This window comes from Simochromis diagramma, unplaced genomic scaffold (assembly GCF_900408965.1).
Source record: "Simochromis diagramma unplaced genomic scaffold, fSimDia1.1 OVJJ01000669.1, whole genome shotgun sequence".
NCBI classification, from domain to species: domain Eukaryota; kingdom Metazoa; phylum Chordata; class Actinopteri; order Cichliformes; family Cichlidae; genus Simochromis; species Simochromis diagramma.
Window position 1 is genome coordinate 5,726,363 of NW_024387458.1, and position 19,747 is coordinate 5,746,109.

At 40.3% G+C, this 19,747-nt stretch overlaps 1 protein-coding gene across 1 annotated transcript; it reads right to left on the minus strand.

Annotated features, from left to right (window-relative positions):
- Positions 1–707: 707 nt before the first annotated feature.
- Positions 708–19,100, minus strand: plekhm1 (pleckstrin homology domain containing, family M (with RUN domain) member 1). Its single transcript, XM_040014279.1, has 12 exons — positions 18,878–19,100; positions 18,120–18,206; positions 14,026–14,267; positions 11,890–12,561; positions 11,033–11,486; positions 9,921–10,068; positions 7,368–8,333; positions 5,989–6,134; positions 4,858–5,051; positions 4,642–4,705; positions 4,386–4,543; positions 708–2,714 (listed from the first exon to the last, which is right to left on the minus strand). Exons 2-12 carry the CDS (start codon positions 18,168–18,170, stop codon positions 2,606–2,608), a joined length of 3,204 nt encoding a protein of 1,067 aa, XP_039870213.1. The 5' UTR covers positions 18,171–18,206; positions 18,878–19,100; the 3' UTR covers positions 708–2,605.
- Between the last annotated feature and the right edge of the window lie 647 nt (positions 19,101–19,747).

Genomic DNA, 19,747 nt, shown 5'->3' on the forward strand with positions numbered 1-19,747 from the left:
GTATGTGCATTAGCAAACATCATCTCTATATGGTAGGCACTGCACGGCCTGTTTTTTGTGTGTCCACAATGGAGACAAACATATCAAGAAGACTAGCTCTGTGTTACAGTCTCAAAACGGAGGTAGTCCAGCAGGTGGTGGAAGAATAATCCTCTTGAAAGTGAAGTCAATTATGATCAACCCTGCACACCCACACCATGCCCTGGAGGTTATCAACAGTAGCATCTTCAGCCAAAGACTCAGTGCACCACAGTGCAAGCTGCTATAAGACTGTAATGCACAATAATATTCGATCCAGGTTTGCATGTTATTGGCAGTTGTATTTAATTGTTTATATATTATTGACTTTATTAGGAATTAATATTGTTTTACTGAGGAGATAACTGACTGTGAGGTGCCGGGGTGTGTGTACTGCAAAATAAGCATCTGGTCTTCATCAGCCTTCCAGGGTCTGATGATGAAAATTAGCCCGTATGTCTGTGTGTGCCATGGCTACGGAAGAGGATTAGGGCCACTGGGAAAAAAAAATCTGAATTCTGAGATTAAAGTCAGAATTCTGACTTTTTTCTCAGAATTCAGGAAAAGAAGAAAAAAAAAAAGACGTGCCCACTTCCCCCCCCAGTGGCCCTAATCCTCTTCCATACATGGCTTTGTGAGTAAAATGAACATTATCTGGTGTGAAAGGCTTAAAATAAAAGACAACCGAATCAAATACACTGACATTTATTTCAATACAGTCATTCATACATAATGAGACAAAATAAATACAAATCCGGAAATAACAGTACTGCAGTATATGCAATTTTCCCTTTGCATATGATATGTTCTGCACATCACAAAATGGAGTTCAGTACATCTTCAACTTATTTTTGTTCTTTGCAGACCCCAGAGAAGTCTGATGATTCTCAGTTCAAAGTCAAAAATGAAAGAAAAGGGAAAAAAAAAAAAAAAAAAAAAGATCATAAACACAGCTGGGTTTTTAGTTTAGGGATAATTTAATGTGGCTGAAGATATCAGAGCTCAAATAACTCAGCTGAAATATCCATTTAACAGTCATTTCCGAGTGCAAATATGCAAATTACGTTTTAAACTTTATAAACACTCATCTCAAATCTTCATTTTTAATGTTTTTGCCACACAGTTATTATTAAATTATTTCATTAAATGCATGAATAAGCAGCATAAACAAATCTCCTCTGTGAGCCTTAACAATTGCCTGTTTAATCACACATATATATAGAGAAACATTCCACAAAGCGCTCATATTTACACTAAATTTCTTTATTGATCAATCTAATTTTTTTATTGCATGATTATGGGTTTAAAAAAAAAAAGTTTTGGCCCCGTAATAGTGAGATATCATGGGAAAACTGTAACGCTTAAATTAAAAAAAGAAGGCACAATCAAGATCTGTTAATCAAAACATTTCTCATTATTCTACAAGTACAGTACTAAATATTAATGCTGGAAATCATGTCTGAATAATTTGTGCATTGAGAGAAACAGAAAACATACTGTGGATCACTTTTGTGTAAATATGATGGTTAAGAAGACATTGATGTGACAAGCAAAGTAAAGAGCGTGAATGGTCACTTTTCCACTGCACAAACTTGTAGCAGGAACCAAGTTTACAGGAAGTCCCCATGATCAGCTCTTACAATCTGTGGAGATCCTGAATGCACCAAAAAAAAAAAAAAAAAAAAAAAAAAAAGAAAAAGCGAAGGGTAAGACAACGCTATGATTTCTGCTCATACCTTGGTTTTTCTCTACTGATCGGTGCATTACAGCTTTTACCAGACTAGTACGTTTTGGTTCAGGAAACTGAAATAAGTCTTTGACGCAGTCTCCGAGACTTTCCATCTTGATTTCGGTCTCAGTTTCAAAATTATTAAACCACTAGTTAAACTATGAATCTGTGAAACCAGATGATGATGGTTGTCATTCGTTTTATCCACTTAAATTTTACAATTTGAAAGACTCCTAATCTTCTTTGTTCGAATAGGTTTGGGGTTTTTTCAAAGATTTTCTTGTTCTGAAACTTAAAAAAAAAAAAAAGTAGTGTTTGATAGTAGTTAAGAACCTCTAAGTACAGGCTCTTATCCTGGAGTAGATACTGATCCAGAAGCAGTCCTACAAGAGGTTCTACGGGAGTGGGTGTGGGGATTCCTGAGTTTAGAATAGGTAATGGTGCAAGCTACTTATTAGTTCCTGCAGTGGAAAACGGCCAACTCTAAAAAATGTTTGGATACAATAGATTGGCAGCACCCTCGACGTCTGACCAGGCCTTTTTTGATGTCGTGGCTGAATCAGAAATCAGAGAGGTATTTAAATCACTGGTCAGTAACATTTGGCTGCATCATGTGAGCAGCACGAGGCTCTGAATGCCTCTACATTAGTGCAAGAGAGTCTAGCTACTGTAGCACTGTGACTTCAAATACCTTCATCTTCATGCTTGCTTTAAGTCAGTTAGGGCAGGCAAACTCATAATTGCACTTGAGGTTACATCATGTGAAAGCTAAATTTTGTTTTCTTTACTCTCCACCAGCTTGCGTTTAACAGTCTGGCCCCGTGGCTCACAGCTCAGCACTGTCCCTACTGACCGTGCTCAGTCCTGCAGATCCCTCTCCATGTATTTCCTCATCCGCTGACAGCGAGGACAGGACTGCTCATCAGCCTTGCAGCTTATGTGAAACAAAGCTTTGCAATCTTCACACCTGGGCAAGAGAAAAAAAACAAACCAAATTAAAGGCACTGTGGACACAATTTCCACACCACTTCTAGTAAAAATACTAATGACCACAGTTAGCATATGTTAAAGGTTTTGTTTTGCTTTTCCACAAACTTAAAGTATGATTTTCACAAAATAATTTCTCAGTCAGTTGACGGTGTCAGCCTTAAATCCTCCGATAGAGAAAATGTGTTTCCCCAATAATTTACCACACATATAGGTGTTATTTTTATAGCTTTGGAGACACAGATTTTAAGATGTTATCAATATTTTAAAATGAGGTACAGGACAAGACACTCATTTATATTAGAACAGTTTGAATTCACGTTCTATAAAGCGCTTCTTTGGTAAAGCCGAGCGAGTGGTTGCAGTTGTCACACTATACCTTAGGCTCCTTCCGCCTCACACCCACTCTCACTCAGAAGCTCAAAGCCCCCTTGGACTTTCTCCACACTAATGAGTACATTGTAATTTTCAAAGCCACCAGACAGCAGTTGCTAATCTAAATCTAAAGTGTGTTCTCAGGTATAATTACTATTTTTGTCAGTGGAATCTGGCTGGTTTGACAAGAGTGCAAAGACTTTAGTTCCACTTCAAAAAAAGCACATGAAAACAGGGCACTGAGGGATTTGTAAATGAGAAGATTGATCTCGTAAGTAATGCGTTACTTGACTGGGAGCCAGTGGAGATTTATGAGGGTGAGTGTGATATATTCCCCGAGCTTAGTGCACGTTAGAAGCCTGGCAGATGAGTTCTGGACATACTGGATTCTGTCCAGGGCTTTGCAGGAATTTCCGAACAGGACCCCACTGCAGGAAGCCAGCCGGGTGGTGACAAATGACACGGATGATCATCTGTTACAGATTTTGTGTGACTGATGTCAAGAGATGTTCATTAGGTTGGTGACAAATCCCATATGAGCCTGGAAGTAGTGATTGTAGTGAGACCTACTAAGATGGTTGGTTTGGAGATGGTGGCACTGGCAGAGTTGCAGGTAGACAAGTTAAAATGCTAAGAGTTTCAGTGCGAGTGAGCAGGACAGACAAGTTTATTGTAACAGAAGGACTGTTCAGGATGAGGGTTTTGAATACAAAGTTAGAGAGGCAAAGCCGAGATGGTTTGGACATGGAGCTGCCAGACAGGAGGAAAAGCGGAAAACCACAGAGAAGAGAAGGAGGACATGCAGCGGGTTGGAGTGACAGAGGAGGGTGCTAGATATAGGGTGAGATGAAGGCAGGTGATCCACTGTGGCGACCCCTAAAAGTAGCAGCCAAAAGAAGATCATTTTGGTCTGTGTGCTTTATTAAAAGTGTTTTCTACGTCTCTCTGGTAGATTGTGTCTTGCTATTCATATTAACAAGAGGGCTTCAGTTTATTTTTGTCCTGTTTACACTTTATATAGCCCACGTTAAAAAGCGACAGACAGTGGCGACTAAACAGAACACTGAAAACACAAACAAGGGAAAGGAAGTCACACAGAAGAACAGGATGTTTAAAAAGTTGGAGCTGGTGTTTAGCATTTAATTTAGAATATTTGGACAAAAGGCTGGCCTCATTGTGGAGACTTCTTCCTCTTTCTTTTTAAAACTATTTTGTTTTAGGGCTCAAATAAATAAAAAGAATGAGGAATGAAGAGAGATGCCTTTGGAAAACATACCTTGTGGTTGTCTCAAACTGGAAGGGGAAGATTGTGTCATCAGAGTGGCATATCTGACAAATGTAGCCACGCTGGGTGCAAAGGTCGCAGCTGAACACGTGATTAGAGGCATGTTGCACCAGCCTGCGCAGAAAGTTTACATACTGGCCCTCTGCTACCTGACAAAAAAGAAATAAAAAAAAAAAATACAGATGCCTATGTGTAGGTATTTTAAAGTGGCGGATCCTGTATGCAATAAAAGCGGCCAGAAGGTTACCTGTCGCAAGTCCTTGACACTGTACAGGTGGTTTGACTCCAACAGGTAAGTTCGCTGCCCCATTCTAGAGAGAGAAATGGAAGGAGATGAAAAAAAAGAAAGGTGCTTAACATGTTTATAGCATTTAAATTGATTGTTCCTATTGAAAAGAAATTCAATAGGAACAATGTAGCCTAGAGTAATTTATTGTTATTGCCAAGGCATTCTGCCAAACACCTCGCTTGGAGTTTCTTGCAGGCCCCACTGCGGCAGGTACGCAGATATTCACCCAGAAGGCATAGCTTCTGCCTCTGCTCGTGGGCCTGACCCATGGACTCTGTGTGCGCAACCAACTCAGGGTTCAGCTGCTCCAGGTTGAGCAGAGGCTCTTGTTCTACCTGCTTCAGAAGCCACAGGGCTTTCTTAGACACCTGTGCAGACAAACAAGTGTAAGCAGTCTCATGAGGCTGACATGTTGCTTCAAAATGTTCAGCAATTTAAAAAAAAAAAAAAAAAAAAAAAGACAAACTAGAATATTTAGTTATGAGTGGGTTAGAATACATAAAACAAACCCGCACAGAAAAACTGTAAGAGGACTGTACTGTCAGTTAGCCTGGAGGAAATGCAAATAGTCTGTACTGCCATTTAACTCTATTTCAGCAGATGGCGCTGTATGAACAGTTTCTGTGACAAACGGCAACAACCAGACTTTTTGGTCTTAGAAAGAGGTGACCTCCTCAAAATATAAACACTGTGTTAGCACATTTAGTACATATTAGCCTAATCCATTCTTCAATTCCTGATTCAGGTTTGCACTGTAATAAATCAATGTTTGAATCAAACCTCAAAACTTGCAAGAAATAAAAAAGGAAAAAAAAGTTACTCATTCATATTCATGACAGTGATCACATTTATGCTCATAATTAGTGTATGTGAATATAAATATTTCCTTAATTAAATTTGAGATGTTAAAAACTGAAATGGCATTTACTTTTTGACTTGATTGTTTTAGCAAAGCCATCTTTTTATTTAACCTCAGAGGTCACAAAACAGTTAAGTTGCAAAAAAACAAACAAAAAAACAAAACAAAAAAAAAAAAAATATTAGAAAATATTTCAAATGAGACTCAGACCTTTAAGATGCAAGTTCATAGAGTTTGGTGTAACACATTACACAGTGTGCTTCATGCTTCCAGTCTGCAGCACTCGTGTTAATACCCAAGGCCAGTTTCTTCAAATGACACTAAGCTTTCATCTAAATTAGCAGGTAGGAAGTCGTATATGTTTGTTTTTTCTAATTGCTGTAACAAATTTGTAACAAATTTTTTTTATAGAAGTTTGTTTGCAGATAGTTACGTGTTGCACCTACCTCTCTTTGGGCGACATCCCAGTTGTGTACCATGCGTGAGGGGATGATGGAGGTGTCACCTTTGTGGCATGACTCACAGTAGTACAGCCCAGAGAACTCACATAACCTGGCTCTGCCCAGTGACAGTCCAATCTTCTGAGGACAGCCTGCAAGACACAGCAAAGCACAACTCAGTCTGAGTCACATCCACTCTAACAATGAGTCTGATTCCTCTTCCCGTAGACTCAATCAGTGATACATTATGATTTACAAGGCTATGCTTGATCTGCTCCACGTGTCAGAAGTTGCTGTCTGTCATCCCAACATTTATCCCCCCCCCCACAAAAAAACCAAACCCCAAAACAGATCTGTCAGCGGGATTACGCAAAGAAACACCTGACCGAGTTTTAAGATATTTGCTGGAAAAGTGGGACAAAAGCAAAGGAATAATACTTTAAATTTCTTTTGGGAAAATAGGTGGATCTTAAAGATGGGTTTTATTGGTTTTGGGGTAAAAAGATCGTAAAAAATACAACTGAACACAAGATCAGGTCTTAGACTCCTAGGCAACATGCTGATTTTTATCATCACACTCAAAACCAAACTAAACAACAGGAAATGAACAGACTGAACAGACAAGTGCAAATCTTCCATAATCTCCAGTTTTCTTAATGTAAAAGTTTCTTCTTTTTTTTTTAAGTACATAAAATGACATTATCTACTGGTTTATGGATCCTGGATTTTAAAGTTTCAGCATTATTGTTTTGGCTGTCAATATATTAGTTTTGCAGAGCCAGAAGTGAACAATATTTGAACAAGAGATTGAAGTGCAAAGTTATTAGCTAACACAAGCAAGCTCAAGCCATAGGCTCACACACACACAGACGCATCTGCAATGATCAGTACCACACAGCAAGTCAGGTCCATTAAAATGTTCCAAAAGGCACATTATAAACATTAGGCCATACCCTTAACTTTAAGCTTTAGTCAAATGCAAACAAATGCGTTATTAAAGCATTCATTTACTGTAAAGGTTATTAATGAAGGACGAAACTATCCAAGAGTCCAAAACCCTGTTAGTTCGAGGATGTAAACATGCTTTTTAATGCTGTTAAGCTGAGAATTTTAAAACAAGGTTGATTTTGTCCGTCTCAGACTGCTGAAGTCTTAAATTTAAAAAAAAAAAAAAAAAATAAAAAATAAAAAAAAAATTAAAAAATGGTGTGCTCAAACCCAGTAAAGGGTTTTGACCCAATCACTTACACTAGAAGTGCAATGAAAAGCTTCAACTTTTGATACTGCAGACAGGATGGATTACCACAACAAGCAAAATCTGCTTGATTTTACATCAAACAGGCTTAAAAAGGTTTAAAGATATTTTTTTAAAATTCTAACATTACCTGCACATTTGAAGCCCTGAGTGTCCAGGCCCTTCTCTGAGGGAACTTTGAAAAGGTGAACAAGAAGTGCTCCATCTTCTTTTAGCCTATGCTGCACCAGTCTGTACAGATTTCCAGTCGCTTCCAAAGGTACCTCAGAGCCTTCACACTCCCCGTTCTCCAGGTATGAGTCAAGAGCCTCTCGGATAAACTTCCTCCAAAAGCGAGCCTCCTTGTCATTCTCCGCTCTAAATCTAAGTGTTTCTCGAATTGTCAGGAGCTTGAAAAAGGCTGGTCCCCCCTGAGAAACATCGGGTACCACATCCCGGATTTCCTCAACAGGGTAGTTTAGCCGCTGTAGCTTCCTTCCTTCTTTTACGAGAAATCCTTTCAAGGTCTCCAAGGAGAGAGAGAAAACCATACGTTCCCACGTCCGGGCCTCAGGATCTGTGGAGAAGTACAAAACAGCTTCTTTGATGGAATCTGTTTCTAAATTTGTAGTCGATGTCCAGTCAAATTCCTGCTGAGGAGGAGATGGAGAATCCTGCCCTCCACAAGCATCAGAACCAGACGGGCCTTGCTCAGGGCTGGAAGGGGAGGGTGGCGAAGAAACTGCACGTTCATCCACACCATTCTCACACCCGGTGTGCAGCACCTCCCACTGCTCGCCATGCGGTACTGGTCGGCTTTTGTTGACAGCCTCAATAATCCGGTCCACCCAGTCCTCAGCTTCGTCACGATTGGCCGCCCGGAGGTAAAGCCGTTTTCCAGGAAAGGTCAAGTCAAAGCGGCCCTCAGTTGAGGTGATGTGAACGTCTTCACATCGCACCAGGGAGCAGTTTTCGCAGCATGTCCGTTCATCTGCATTCCCATATAGGCGGAACTCAAAGGGTGACAGCTCGCAGTAGTAGTCGCGCCATAATCCTACGGCGCTGCGTCGTTCTAGGTGACCGAGCTTCAGCAACCCTCGAAAGGGGTTTGACAGCCCTGGGAAAAACACATACATAGATGACATTGTCGTGTTTTCACACTGAGAAGGCCTCTTTTATATCCATGTTTACTAGCTGAGCAATACATACAGAAAATTAAGCCACAATTGAACCTTTTGCATTATTTTGAGCAAAGTTGCAGGGTTGTCATAAATAAAAATAAATAAATAAAAGCTGGACTGGTTTTCAATGTAGCTGTCAACTGTGTGTTAAAACTTAAAGACTAAAAGAAAAATCCTCATTAGGACAGGGATTTGTGTCTATGTAAGAAACTATATTATTGTTTGTTAATGTGTTATTACATTAACGTCTGGTAATTCTATGACATTTAGGCCACGTTATATGGTAATGCAAATGTAACATAAGTAATCTAACAAATTACTTTCCCCAGAAAGTAATTCTTCCCTGGCAAGTCCTCTCAACTTGCTACAACACAGTGATGCAATGTAGAGAAAAAAAAAAAAAATGGAGAAGGAAACGGGGTTACAAGAAAAAGAACAGGCCGATACGTGAACTGACATTGGATTTCCAATCAACTATTACATGACTTCAGAGTTCCTGTTAGCAGCGCGAAAACAAAATGAAAAGAAGGCTAGGAATTCAAGTTGACATCCCCAGTGGGATAATTTCACCAGCCAACATTCCCCATTATTTGCTTCAATAGATAAGTTAACATTGACTCACAACACAGTTAAATAATCTAATCTGTTGATGTGAATGACTGAGATTAGCTACTCGTGAACAGTCCCATTATTGACAAAATGATTTAAAAAAATAAACAATAAGCATAGTCCATATGCTTTGTCACAAAATGTCCCATGACATGCTTCACTATCTGCGCTGTTAACGTTACTGTGTTACACCCTTTCACATTATTTCTATTTTTAAAAACAGGCCATGGGACTCATCCAGGTGACGTCCTGCAAATGTAGTAAAATCACATTCCACAGTGATGTGGCCACACGCCAAGCATTATGTAACAGCAGGCGTTTTCTCTTTTGAGACCTGAAGGAAATTACCTGCTGGGAAAATCTGGGGGCGTGGCTTTAATCTCATTCCACGCTTTCTAGTGCTCCTGGACTTTAGTGCAGTATGTTACTTCATTTGGAATCCCTCAGTGGCTACCTGTATTGACCAGGTGTGCGCACACTGCAGGCACCACTAGAAGTGCTGTGGAGCAACGATTTTACATGTGGGCTTCTGTTTAGTTTGTTAACAGTTCTGCCTCTTTCACTTGAATGCAATGATCTATTTGTGATAGAAACAGTTTGTTCAGAGAAACTCAGTTGGCAGGATTCTGAAACTCAGATTTCTTTCCTCGGGCAGTGAGATTGCTGAGATTCCCCATAATTACTTATTCCTTCATTTATGCATTTTTCTTATATTGCATAAAATTTTTACATCTTTCTTTTTCATACACAAGCTTGTAGTGCTCAATTACAAAAAAAAAAGAAAGAAAGAAACTTTATTATGTTCTCACATTGAGCACTGACTGCTGTGAATTATGCCCAGCGCCCAAAACTCTTTTCATACAACCGTTTATCATAAGTTTTACACTCAAAGCTTGGGGGACAGGGGATGGTACCTATTTGTCTGCGATGGACGACACTTGGACGTGACGGCGAGATGCTGGGCTCAGGTGCGGGAGGAGAGACAGGTGCGTCATCGCTGTCCGGCAAATTCTCCAGATGGGGCTTATAAATGTCATCGTCTGAGATCCAAGAATAAGAATGCTGCAAAAAGCAGGAGAGGATGTTTTATTTAGCATTGGGAACTAAAGGGTTTCATTTGCATGTTAATGGTAAGTAGCAGAGTGCAGTTTGCAAAAAAAGGGTTCCCCTTTTATCATGTGTCATTGGTGTTAGTGGTGTAGAAGCTATAAACAGTGGTCTCTAAACGGTCACGTGAATTTAAGCACAAATGTGTCTGTCTTGACTAATGTTAAGAGATTTTCCTATATTTATGTAAAACACTAAGAAATATCTTTAGCTTTTCCCATTCAGAGATCACAATTAAGAGTTATTTTCACTCTAGGCATTTGCTGGTATAGTATGGCTACTTTCTGTACTCCATTTTATTAACATTTCGCCACAGGACTGGTTTCATATCACTACCAATTTGCCTTCCGGCAGTATTCTCACAGTCTATTAACACTGAACACTAGAACAGCAGGTTGGTGTGTTTTTGCTGTGCCCATGTGGGTTTCTGCTGCGTGCTTAAGCTACTTCCCACAGATCAGAGAAGTGTTTTTCAGGTAAAATGTCGCTGTGGATGTGAGTACTATAGTAAGACTCAGTACTCAGTCAATAAAAGTTAGCCCTAATTAGACAAGGAGTTAGATGATGGATGGACGATGGACAGACTAAGTTAGTAAAACTAATGCGACTACTCACCATTTTTGTGAGGGGTTTTAAAATGGAAAACAATAAACACAAAATAACATTTTTCCATTATTTATTACAGATATTGTGTTGTTTTTTTCTCCATGCATTATTCAAGATTCAAGAATAAGAGTTGAACATCCTACTTGACATTTCATGCAACAAATATCAAATAGTTTTTTTGCATTCTACGTAATCAGCAACCACAGAATTTATGAACTGATATGAGTGCATTTGACAAATATGCATTAAGGCCAGATAAAGTTTGTGGTTTTGCTCAAATAACGGTTACCCTCTATAGGGATGTTACACTTACTGATAGTGAATCTGAAGATGGCTTTCTGCTCAAGATGCTTGTAGAGCGACGTGGGCACTGATGAACTGCAGAGTCTGCGTTGGTTTTTTCAGAGCTTTCTGTTGGCTTCTCTTCCTGGACAGGCTCAACAGTGACACTTACTTCCTCCACAGGTTCTGCAGGTTCACTGACTGCTGAGACAAGACATATGTCCGAGTGCAATTCTGAAGAGGCACTTTTGCAGACTTCAGCAGGACACTTATCATCATCAGATGATGGCAGCTCAGTGGTTGTTTCTGGTTGCTCTAAATCAAGCTGTCCAAAGTTTGGAGGCTGGTACTCAGAAGCCTGGGGCTCACTGTCACTGATAATACCCTTCTCAGAGAACTGAGAAGGACCCATGCTGGAGACAAATGAGTCTTCCTGTGTCGAGTCCTGACTGCAGTGTCCGCTCTCCCGGAAATCAGTCAGCGAGCTGCAGAGATACAGACAACTCAAAACATGTATTCTACTTCAAGTTAAATATAAGAAAAGCTTTTGTTGACGAAAGACCAAAAAAACAAAAACAAAAAAAAAAAACAAAAACAAAAAAAAAAAAAAACCTCTGCATCCAAGCTGCTAATTTTATATACTGGTTATTGGCTGCTTTTCAGTCCCGTGCCAGAGCCCATATTGGGGTGGATGTTTTATTGGAGGCTATTTCCTGCCAATGATTAACACATATCTGATGCTCTATTGATTATTAGAAACAACAGGATGGTGTATGAGGGACTGACTAAAAATATACTACAAGATGGGGCTCATTCAGGTGCTAAGAACAGTTATTTAACTCCTATTTGCTCCAGAATGATTAAAAACTGTTTAAAATGTATACATACTCTTTCTGTGGCCTCTTGGTGCAGATGTTGGGATTAATGGCTGCTTCCAAGTCACATGAAGACCAATGCTCTCCTGTCGGGCTGCGGGGGTCCTGTCCCTGCAGAAGGCTGTCAGAGCTCAAGCTGGAGGACAGCTGAGAGGAGCCTGTGGTATCCAGGCTTAAATTAGAAGAACGAAGAGCAGTCTGACTCCCTTGTAAAAGATCTGATCCCCTCCCCACTAAAACTGGGCAGCCTCTCTGTACATCCAGTGCGTCCGAAGAACCTGATGACTGAGACACTGTATCCCAAATTTCCTTCCATATCGGCTTGGAGGTGGGAGGGTCTCCACCATTGAGGGGCAGGTCGAGTAAGTCTGCCTGGGACAAAGGGCAGAGTCCGGCAAGAGCCAGAGGTGTGGTGGTCCACTCATTGAGGACAGATGACTTGTAAGACAGGCTGAATGTGAGGGAGGCCAGACCCTGGAGGTAGCTGAGCAGAACCTCTCGCTCCTCCGGATTCAGGAGCAAGGCACTGGGCTGATAATGGGCCTGCAGCTTGGAGTCTTCACGGAACAACGATACGAGGTAGCACTCCAGGAGGCCGTGGTTGAGGGCCAGCCGTAGCCACGCTCGGCAGCGACCCACATCAGTGCCCACAAAGCTTATCTTCTCCAGCTCTGTGATCACATCACTAGGTAAAAAAAAAAAAAAAAAAAAAAGAGTGTGATAAACATATTGCATTTTCACAGAATAATACCTTAAATCAGTCATACTTAAACTTAAGAACGGCATCACTCAATATGAACTCTGAAAATCTTCAGGGACACTTCAATTCAATTCAATTCAATTTCTTTATTGTCCCACAAGGGGAAATTAGTTTAGCAGCAGGATATAAATAAACAGAACAATACTATAAAATAATAATGACAATAATAGTGATAGAAAGTCCAAGGACAGTTATTTGCCATTGAGGAGACAAGATGCAGTGGGGATAAAAGAGACCTGGAGTCTTTTAGTCTTCCTCACAGGTACTCTAAAACGGCGGCCCTAACCCTTTACTAAAAACTCTGATTTAAACACAAGACTCGGATTAATGACCTCCTGACGTTTCTGTTCTTCATTTCATTTGATCAATCATCTCTCTTATTCTGTGTAATTCTCTATTAACAGCCTTCTTTTTTGCCATCTGATAATGATCAGTCAATTTTTAAAATCTTTTGTCTTGTACTTGTTTTGTAAATGGAAATATTAAAGCTTGAAAATGTTACTCAGGGAACTCAGAAGATTTTAACTTCAAGCTTAACAATTGTAAATTTTTCACTGACCACACAGACAACCTGCATACCTTCAATACCCAAAAGGAAGCTGAGGGCCACACTTTGGGAATCACTGATTTGAATTTCTCAATAACATTGTTATTGAGAAGATTGAACATTGTATGTTCACTTTTCTTCTTTGCAGCCACCACATGCTGCTTTAAAGAGACACACACATACACATGAACACACACCAAAACCCCCTCATCCAGGAGACACAATACTGTCAGAATTCTTTTTGCCTCCTGGAAGAAAGTCTTAGCCCAAAAAAGTAGTTGTCATCAGATTACTCAATTAATCAGTGGAATAATTGTTAGAATACTTGATTATTCAAGTTGCCTCAAGGCACTTTGCATAAGGTAAAGACACTACAATAAAATGAACCTGAAGTCTAAGATAAAAATCTCCAAATGTATTTTTTCCAAAGGGAAAAAGTCCAAAACCCCTGTTGAAAGATTTTGAGTTTTGTGTTATGTTTATTTGTAGCTTCATTTAAAGGAAGAAGAGCTTGTGAATTGGACAATTGCAGGAAAAGGGAGTGAGACATTGTGTGCAGAAATAATGTGCTGTGACAGCCAAAAAGCTACCTCCTGTTTCAACAGATAAGCTAACGGTCTCTCCTTTTAACGAGTTGTTATTGAGTTCTGTACATACCACACCTATTGCTGTGAAAGCTTGTTTGAGTATAAATAAAGGATGTACTGAGAGCCCCGCGCGATTCCCTCTGTGACGGGGCATCGTCCATGTAAAATCTCTGAGTCTGTGTTTCTTGCCTCCTAAGAGTTTTCTCCTCACAACCCCCAAAGTTTAGGAATAATTGTGCCTTGGTTCTGACTTACCGGTGGGTGACACTCTTGAGGAGGCTCCAGAAAAAAGGCTGAGGGAGGGGTCCACGGTCCCCTTTCCTACTGCTGCTTCGAGACTCTGAGCGGATGTACTTGCTCTTGATACCGTGGATGAAGATGGCTTCCAGGGCACAGCAGAGGAGGTTAGCATCGGAATCATCACTGGTGACTACCGAGTCTGACGCTACATATCGTTTCTGCAGGGCCTTGAGCGACTGCGCCAACTTCTCTTTGATCTAAGAAACAATACGTGGAAGAGGAAAAAGATTTTAATAAAACACATTCCTCAACTGGTTCTGATGGGAAGCAGCTGTCAAACAAGAAAAAAAAAAAATTCCTGTTCAACCACATACATAGAAAACATCTTCAAGCATTAACTGGCACTTTTTTCTGCATTTCATTCCACAGTGTGATGACAAACAAGCAGTTTGAGATCAGCTGTGATGTTATGACACTCAACCTGTATATAACCTCCTGTCACATGTCACCCACTGTCAGCTGATGGGGAAAAAATAACAAACACATTACAAACAGACCTACATTATGTAAAAGGTTAGAGGACAAAGGCAGCTTCTTTCGCAACACACAAGAAACTTAGTGCTCTTGAGCACTGAAGAACTCTTCCTTTGCAGTGCTTGACTTGTTAGAAGAAAAACATCTACAGGTCCAGTTCCAAGCACCTGGACATATACGGTACATTAATGCAGCGGGGTTATTTTCTGCAAAACTAGAATTACAGGGTTTTTCCACGGTCCACGATGGGCCAGACAAACACAGTTTGTCCAACTATACTCAAAGCAATGACTTTGTTTCACCTTACCTAATGATCTGAGGTCTCAAAGCCTTGTTAACAAAACATAAAAATTATTTATGTTTTTTTTAACTCATTTTTTTCCTTTCATTGAAACATCTGAAAAACACATTTGAAAAAAAAAAAGCCATAACCCTGGGGTTTTCCTGGCGTCTGGAGGATGACTACGCACGACTGGTCCATAGTTACGGAAAATAAGATTTGGTATCTAAGCTAACACAAGTTTCTCCCTGTTATTTTTAGCTATTTTATAAACAAATAAAAAAAAAAAGTATTTTAAACTTGGGTAAAATAAGCCTCACTTTAAAAAAAAAAAAAAAATGGTTACAAATATTTGTAATCATAGTTCTAGTTACTTTTCTTTGGTGAAAGGTCAAAAACCTCTTTAGTGGGTAGCCCCACCTATGACTCAGGCTTCCTACTGTTAAAGGATAATTTACGTCTTCATTTTTATGATCCTAGGAAAGCCTAGTTGGAACACTTCTCTATCTTCTTTAATTGAACCCTCTGGACATTGTGGAGGAATATAAATACCTTGGAGTACACAAAGACAATAAACTGAACTGGGTTAAGAACACCACTGCACTCTACAGTAAGGGCCAGAGTTGTCTCTATTTTCTGAGGCGGCTGAGGTCTTTCAACATCTGTCGGACAATGCTCAGGATTTTCTGTTAGTCTGTTGTGGTCAGTGCTATCCTCTATGCTGTTGCATGCTGGGGCAGCAGGTTGAGGGTTGCAGATGCCAACAGACTCAAACTGATCCGCAAGTTCCTGTTGCAGGAAGGGTCGTGTCCTTTTGAAACGGTGCCAGTGCTTAAACGGTGCTCAAACTGGTGCTTAAAGAATGGAGAACACAAAATTGGTCCAAAAACCTCTCATGTTCAGCTGTTTTTTTTGTAAAAAGATAACGATGTTAGCCTTTTCTGCAGCTATAGGGCATATATGGTATCACTCTTGGCTGGAAGCAGTGCTTAAACAATGGAAAAAAACACAAACTTTGTCCAAAAGCCTCTCATGTTTAGCTGTTTTCCACTTTTTATTTGGTCATTTTAGCCTTTTTGGCCAGGGTGAAGGGAGTATCTGCCATCAAACAAGAAGACAGCTGCATGTAACTACCACGGTGTTTGCTAGTTCACCTTACATGCATTAATTTAATAACGTGGTTAGCCTACTCAATGTAAATTATACACGAAGGGGCCAGGACTCTCCTCTTAGGGTTTTTGGGGGATGTTGCTAACTCCGGGTCCGATAACAGGCACCACACCCGCAGTAGATGCGCTCGGTGTGAGGTCTCTATCAAATACGGCGCATTTTTCGGCTTTTAAAAAAACGCTATGCGTCGCCAGGTGTTTCATCAGATTCGAGGTGTTACCTCCTTTGACAGTATCACAGTATCACCTTAAAGCACTTGTTGCAGGCTGCTGAGTTTGCATATTTTGCTGTGAAGTACAGCTAGACTTTTGACCGCTTCGCCTTGGGCATTTTTAATCTGTAGCTCTGCTCTAAAAGAACGTACGTACCTGGACCCGCCTACTATCCTCGGAAACGTAAAATGATTGGCTAGAATTCAAAGTGTATCACATCTCAGGAAAATCAAGCACCGAAATGTGCGCTGCTTTTCGGTCTGGTTACTACCGTTTATGTACCGGTACCCATCCCTAGTCGTGTCTGAGAGGTGGATGGTGTCCAAGATAAGGACAATACTGAATAATACCACTCCATTACATGCAGGCTAGTCACAGGAGCACGTTCAATGAGAGACTGAGATTACCAAAAATCACACTGCACCACACAGGAAATCATTCCTGTCTGTGGCCATCTCCCTGTACAACTCCGCCATCTAATATACTGTAAACACTGCAATAGTTACACCCTTTAACACACTCTCTACAGTAAAATAACAAATGACAAAGTTCACAGGTTAGAGTTAAATGTCAATCATATATATTTACCTCTGTAATATTCTTGATATTTATAATTGAGCAATTTGTATATGTTAGCACTGTTTCTTAAATTTGTAACCTTTGTAGCATATTGCATTATTTATTTAGTTTGGTCTGTTACTGTCTTAGGGATTATAAAGGTATTCTGGTTCTGAAGTCTACCATTCAGGCTAGAGTTAGACTCTCAAAGAGTAGCCCACAGACTGGTGGCAGCCCTTGGCAGTTAAGAACACAGTTTAAGTTATACAATCATATACAGTGCACAACAAATCTCTGCAAGCCATCATAACAGATTGAATATGAATGATGTTGAGGGGTTTAATTGTTGTTAGTGGTTAAAAAAAAAAATCCCAAACACAGTTTGGAGCAATAACATGTTTAACATAACAGCTTTGATGGTGAGAGGTGACCGTCTCACTTGTTGTCATTATTTAGATTCAAGAAACACGGGGTGATTCATTAAAATCTCAGAGTTATAATCAATTCTCAAAAATAGTCACACTGAAAATAAACTAATGCCGCATGTATCAAGTATAAGAAAGCCAATGTGTGAGTTAAAATATTAAAAGTAAACAGCAAATATTAGCCAGATCTATTCTTTGTTAAGTAATTCAGCTTTGTACTGCAGTGGTTTTATATTACAGTTCACCATAGACACACAAGCACAAAAAGTACTAACAGCAAGTTCCTGATTCCTGACACGATCACCCAGGACTGACGCGTCAGTTATGTCTATGAAAAAATCTTGAAATACTTCTGAAATATGTGAAACTATTTCACATTAATTGTTCAATATTTGACTCTTGGGTTAATTTATCAAAGTAAGTAAGACCCTCTGAGACAAAACATGTCCACCACTGATCCAAAAGGATAGAACTTGTTACAAGTTTCTTAGTTTAACCTTCATTCAGTCTTTCAATGCAGGTCCCCTGAAGTGTGCACAACAGCAGCAGAGCGGTCCATTTGGGCCTTTTTTCCCTTCCTGTCTGTACCAGAAGACCTCCTGTAGCCCTGGGTGGGACTACACCTATGCAAGACCAGCTTCACCATTAAACATAATGAAAATCCTCTGTTGATGAGCTTAGCACCGGGATTATGATGCATTTCCTCTGCTGCATCCACTATTAGTGGCGTATTGAAAACAGGCTGTGCTATTGTCGTTTTGTTTTTGTTTTTCTTTTGGAGCACCCCATGTCCCCCGCAACCTAAACATCAAGGTACTTTGCATTACAATACTACTTAAATCTCACAAGCCAACTCTCACGCTGTCTCACCAGCAGAGGAAGGAGCCAGACAGAAGTGAAATCCGCAACGTGAAACGAGCTGATTCTTACCTTTTTAACATCCTTAGTCTCGTAGTGAGCTTCAGTCTGCGTGGCGAGCATGGCACCTCCTGGAATAAGTTACTCCAACATGGCACACTGAAACACACACAAAAAGACCTGCCCTTTTTGCACTTGCAGGCTTGACTAACAGCGACCAAACGAGTCATGCGAGTTTGTATCCTGAATATGGCCACGCCTTCGAACCAGACATGTGACGAGAAGGAAACGAGTTTCCCTCCTCACATCGAGTTTCCAGAATTTCCTATCACGAGGCTGTGCTCTGTGACATTATTTGCCATTTCATCCTTTCTGTGAGTAGCCCTCTAAGTCACGTGAAGCACAGATTAAAGAAGACGTCTGCAGGGAAGTAGCTTCTTACTTCCCCAATAAAAACTGAGAGGCACTCTGAGAACTAATTAGCATGTAATCCAACCACCCTGACATCATCACATCCAAATAAGATTGCGTTAAATACATCAAGTGCTGGGCTATCAGCAAACAAAGTACTGTTTACCAAACAGTGGCTGGTTAATAGTTTCGTTTTAAACACCCAAAGCGACATTTAGAAGCATTTGTTTTCTCTGCAGACGCTTTGCAGTGACGAGCACTGGGCGTATGTGCATTAATGACAGAAATGCACGACCGAAACACTGTAAATTAAACAAATAAAATAAAAAAGCTGTGTAAATAACGAAATGTCTATCAGCTATGTAATAATATTAAACCCAGACGTTGTCGGCGGCTTTTACTAGCTAAGTTTTGCTTACCGAAACAAACAACCTGGCTAACAGGTCGAAAAACAAGCGCGTGTCCTCCTTAAATTAACGTAAACACGGGAGCTGCACGTTAGAGGCACAAAAATCCGTGCAGTCACTCTCCATCGCTTCCAAAACACCTAAAAATAGAGCAGAAGTCAGCTCGACTTTAGACGCTCGACTGTCACCATCCAACTGAAAACGAAGTGCATCATGGGAACTGAGACTAGTGATGCGTTCAGGCTCCATCACAAATGCTGTGAAACTGAGCTTGTTCTCATGGATTCTCTTCTTGTCGATCTTTTTCTTCTTCGTGAGCTTCTTTATGATTTTCTTGACCTTCTTCTCATTCTCATCCTCTTCAAGGACACAGTGGATCATCTATCTCACCCTATCTTAAGCATCCTCTTCTGACACACCAACCCTCTGCATGTTCTTCTTCACTACACCCAAGAACGTCCTCCGTGGTCTTCCCTTTTTCCACGGAGCTCCATCTTCAACATCCTCTGCCCAGTATATGCAGTATCTCTTGTCCAAACCATCTCAGCCTTACCTCTCTAACTTTATCTCTAATGTACTTGATCTGAGCTTTGTCTCTGACATGCTCATTTCCAGTCTGATTATTTGCACAGAAAACTTTAACATCTCCAACTCAATCTCCTGTCTTTTTGTCGATGTCACCACCTCCAAACCATAAATCATAGCAGGTCTCTTTCCTGTCTTGTAAACCTTCCCTCATGGCTCGTACCTCTAGGTCCTTTTCCACCTGCTACCTACTCTCACTGCAGATCGCAAGGTCATCTGCGAGCATCACAGCCAATGGAAACTCTTGCCTGAACTTATTCCTCAGTCTACATGACAAAAACAAAACAAACAAACAAA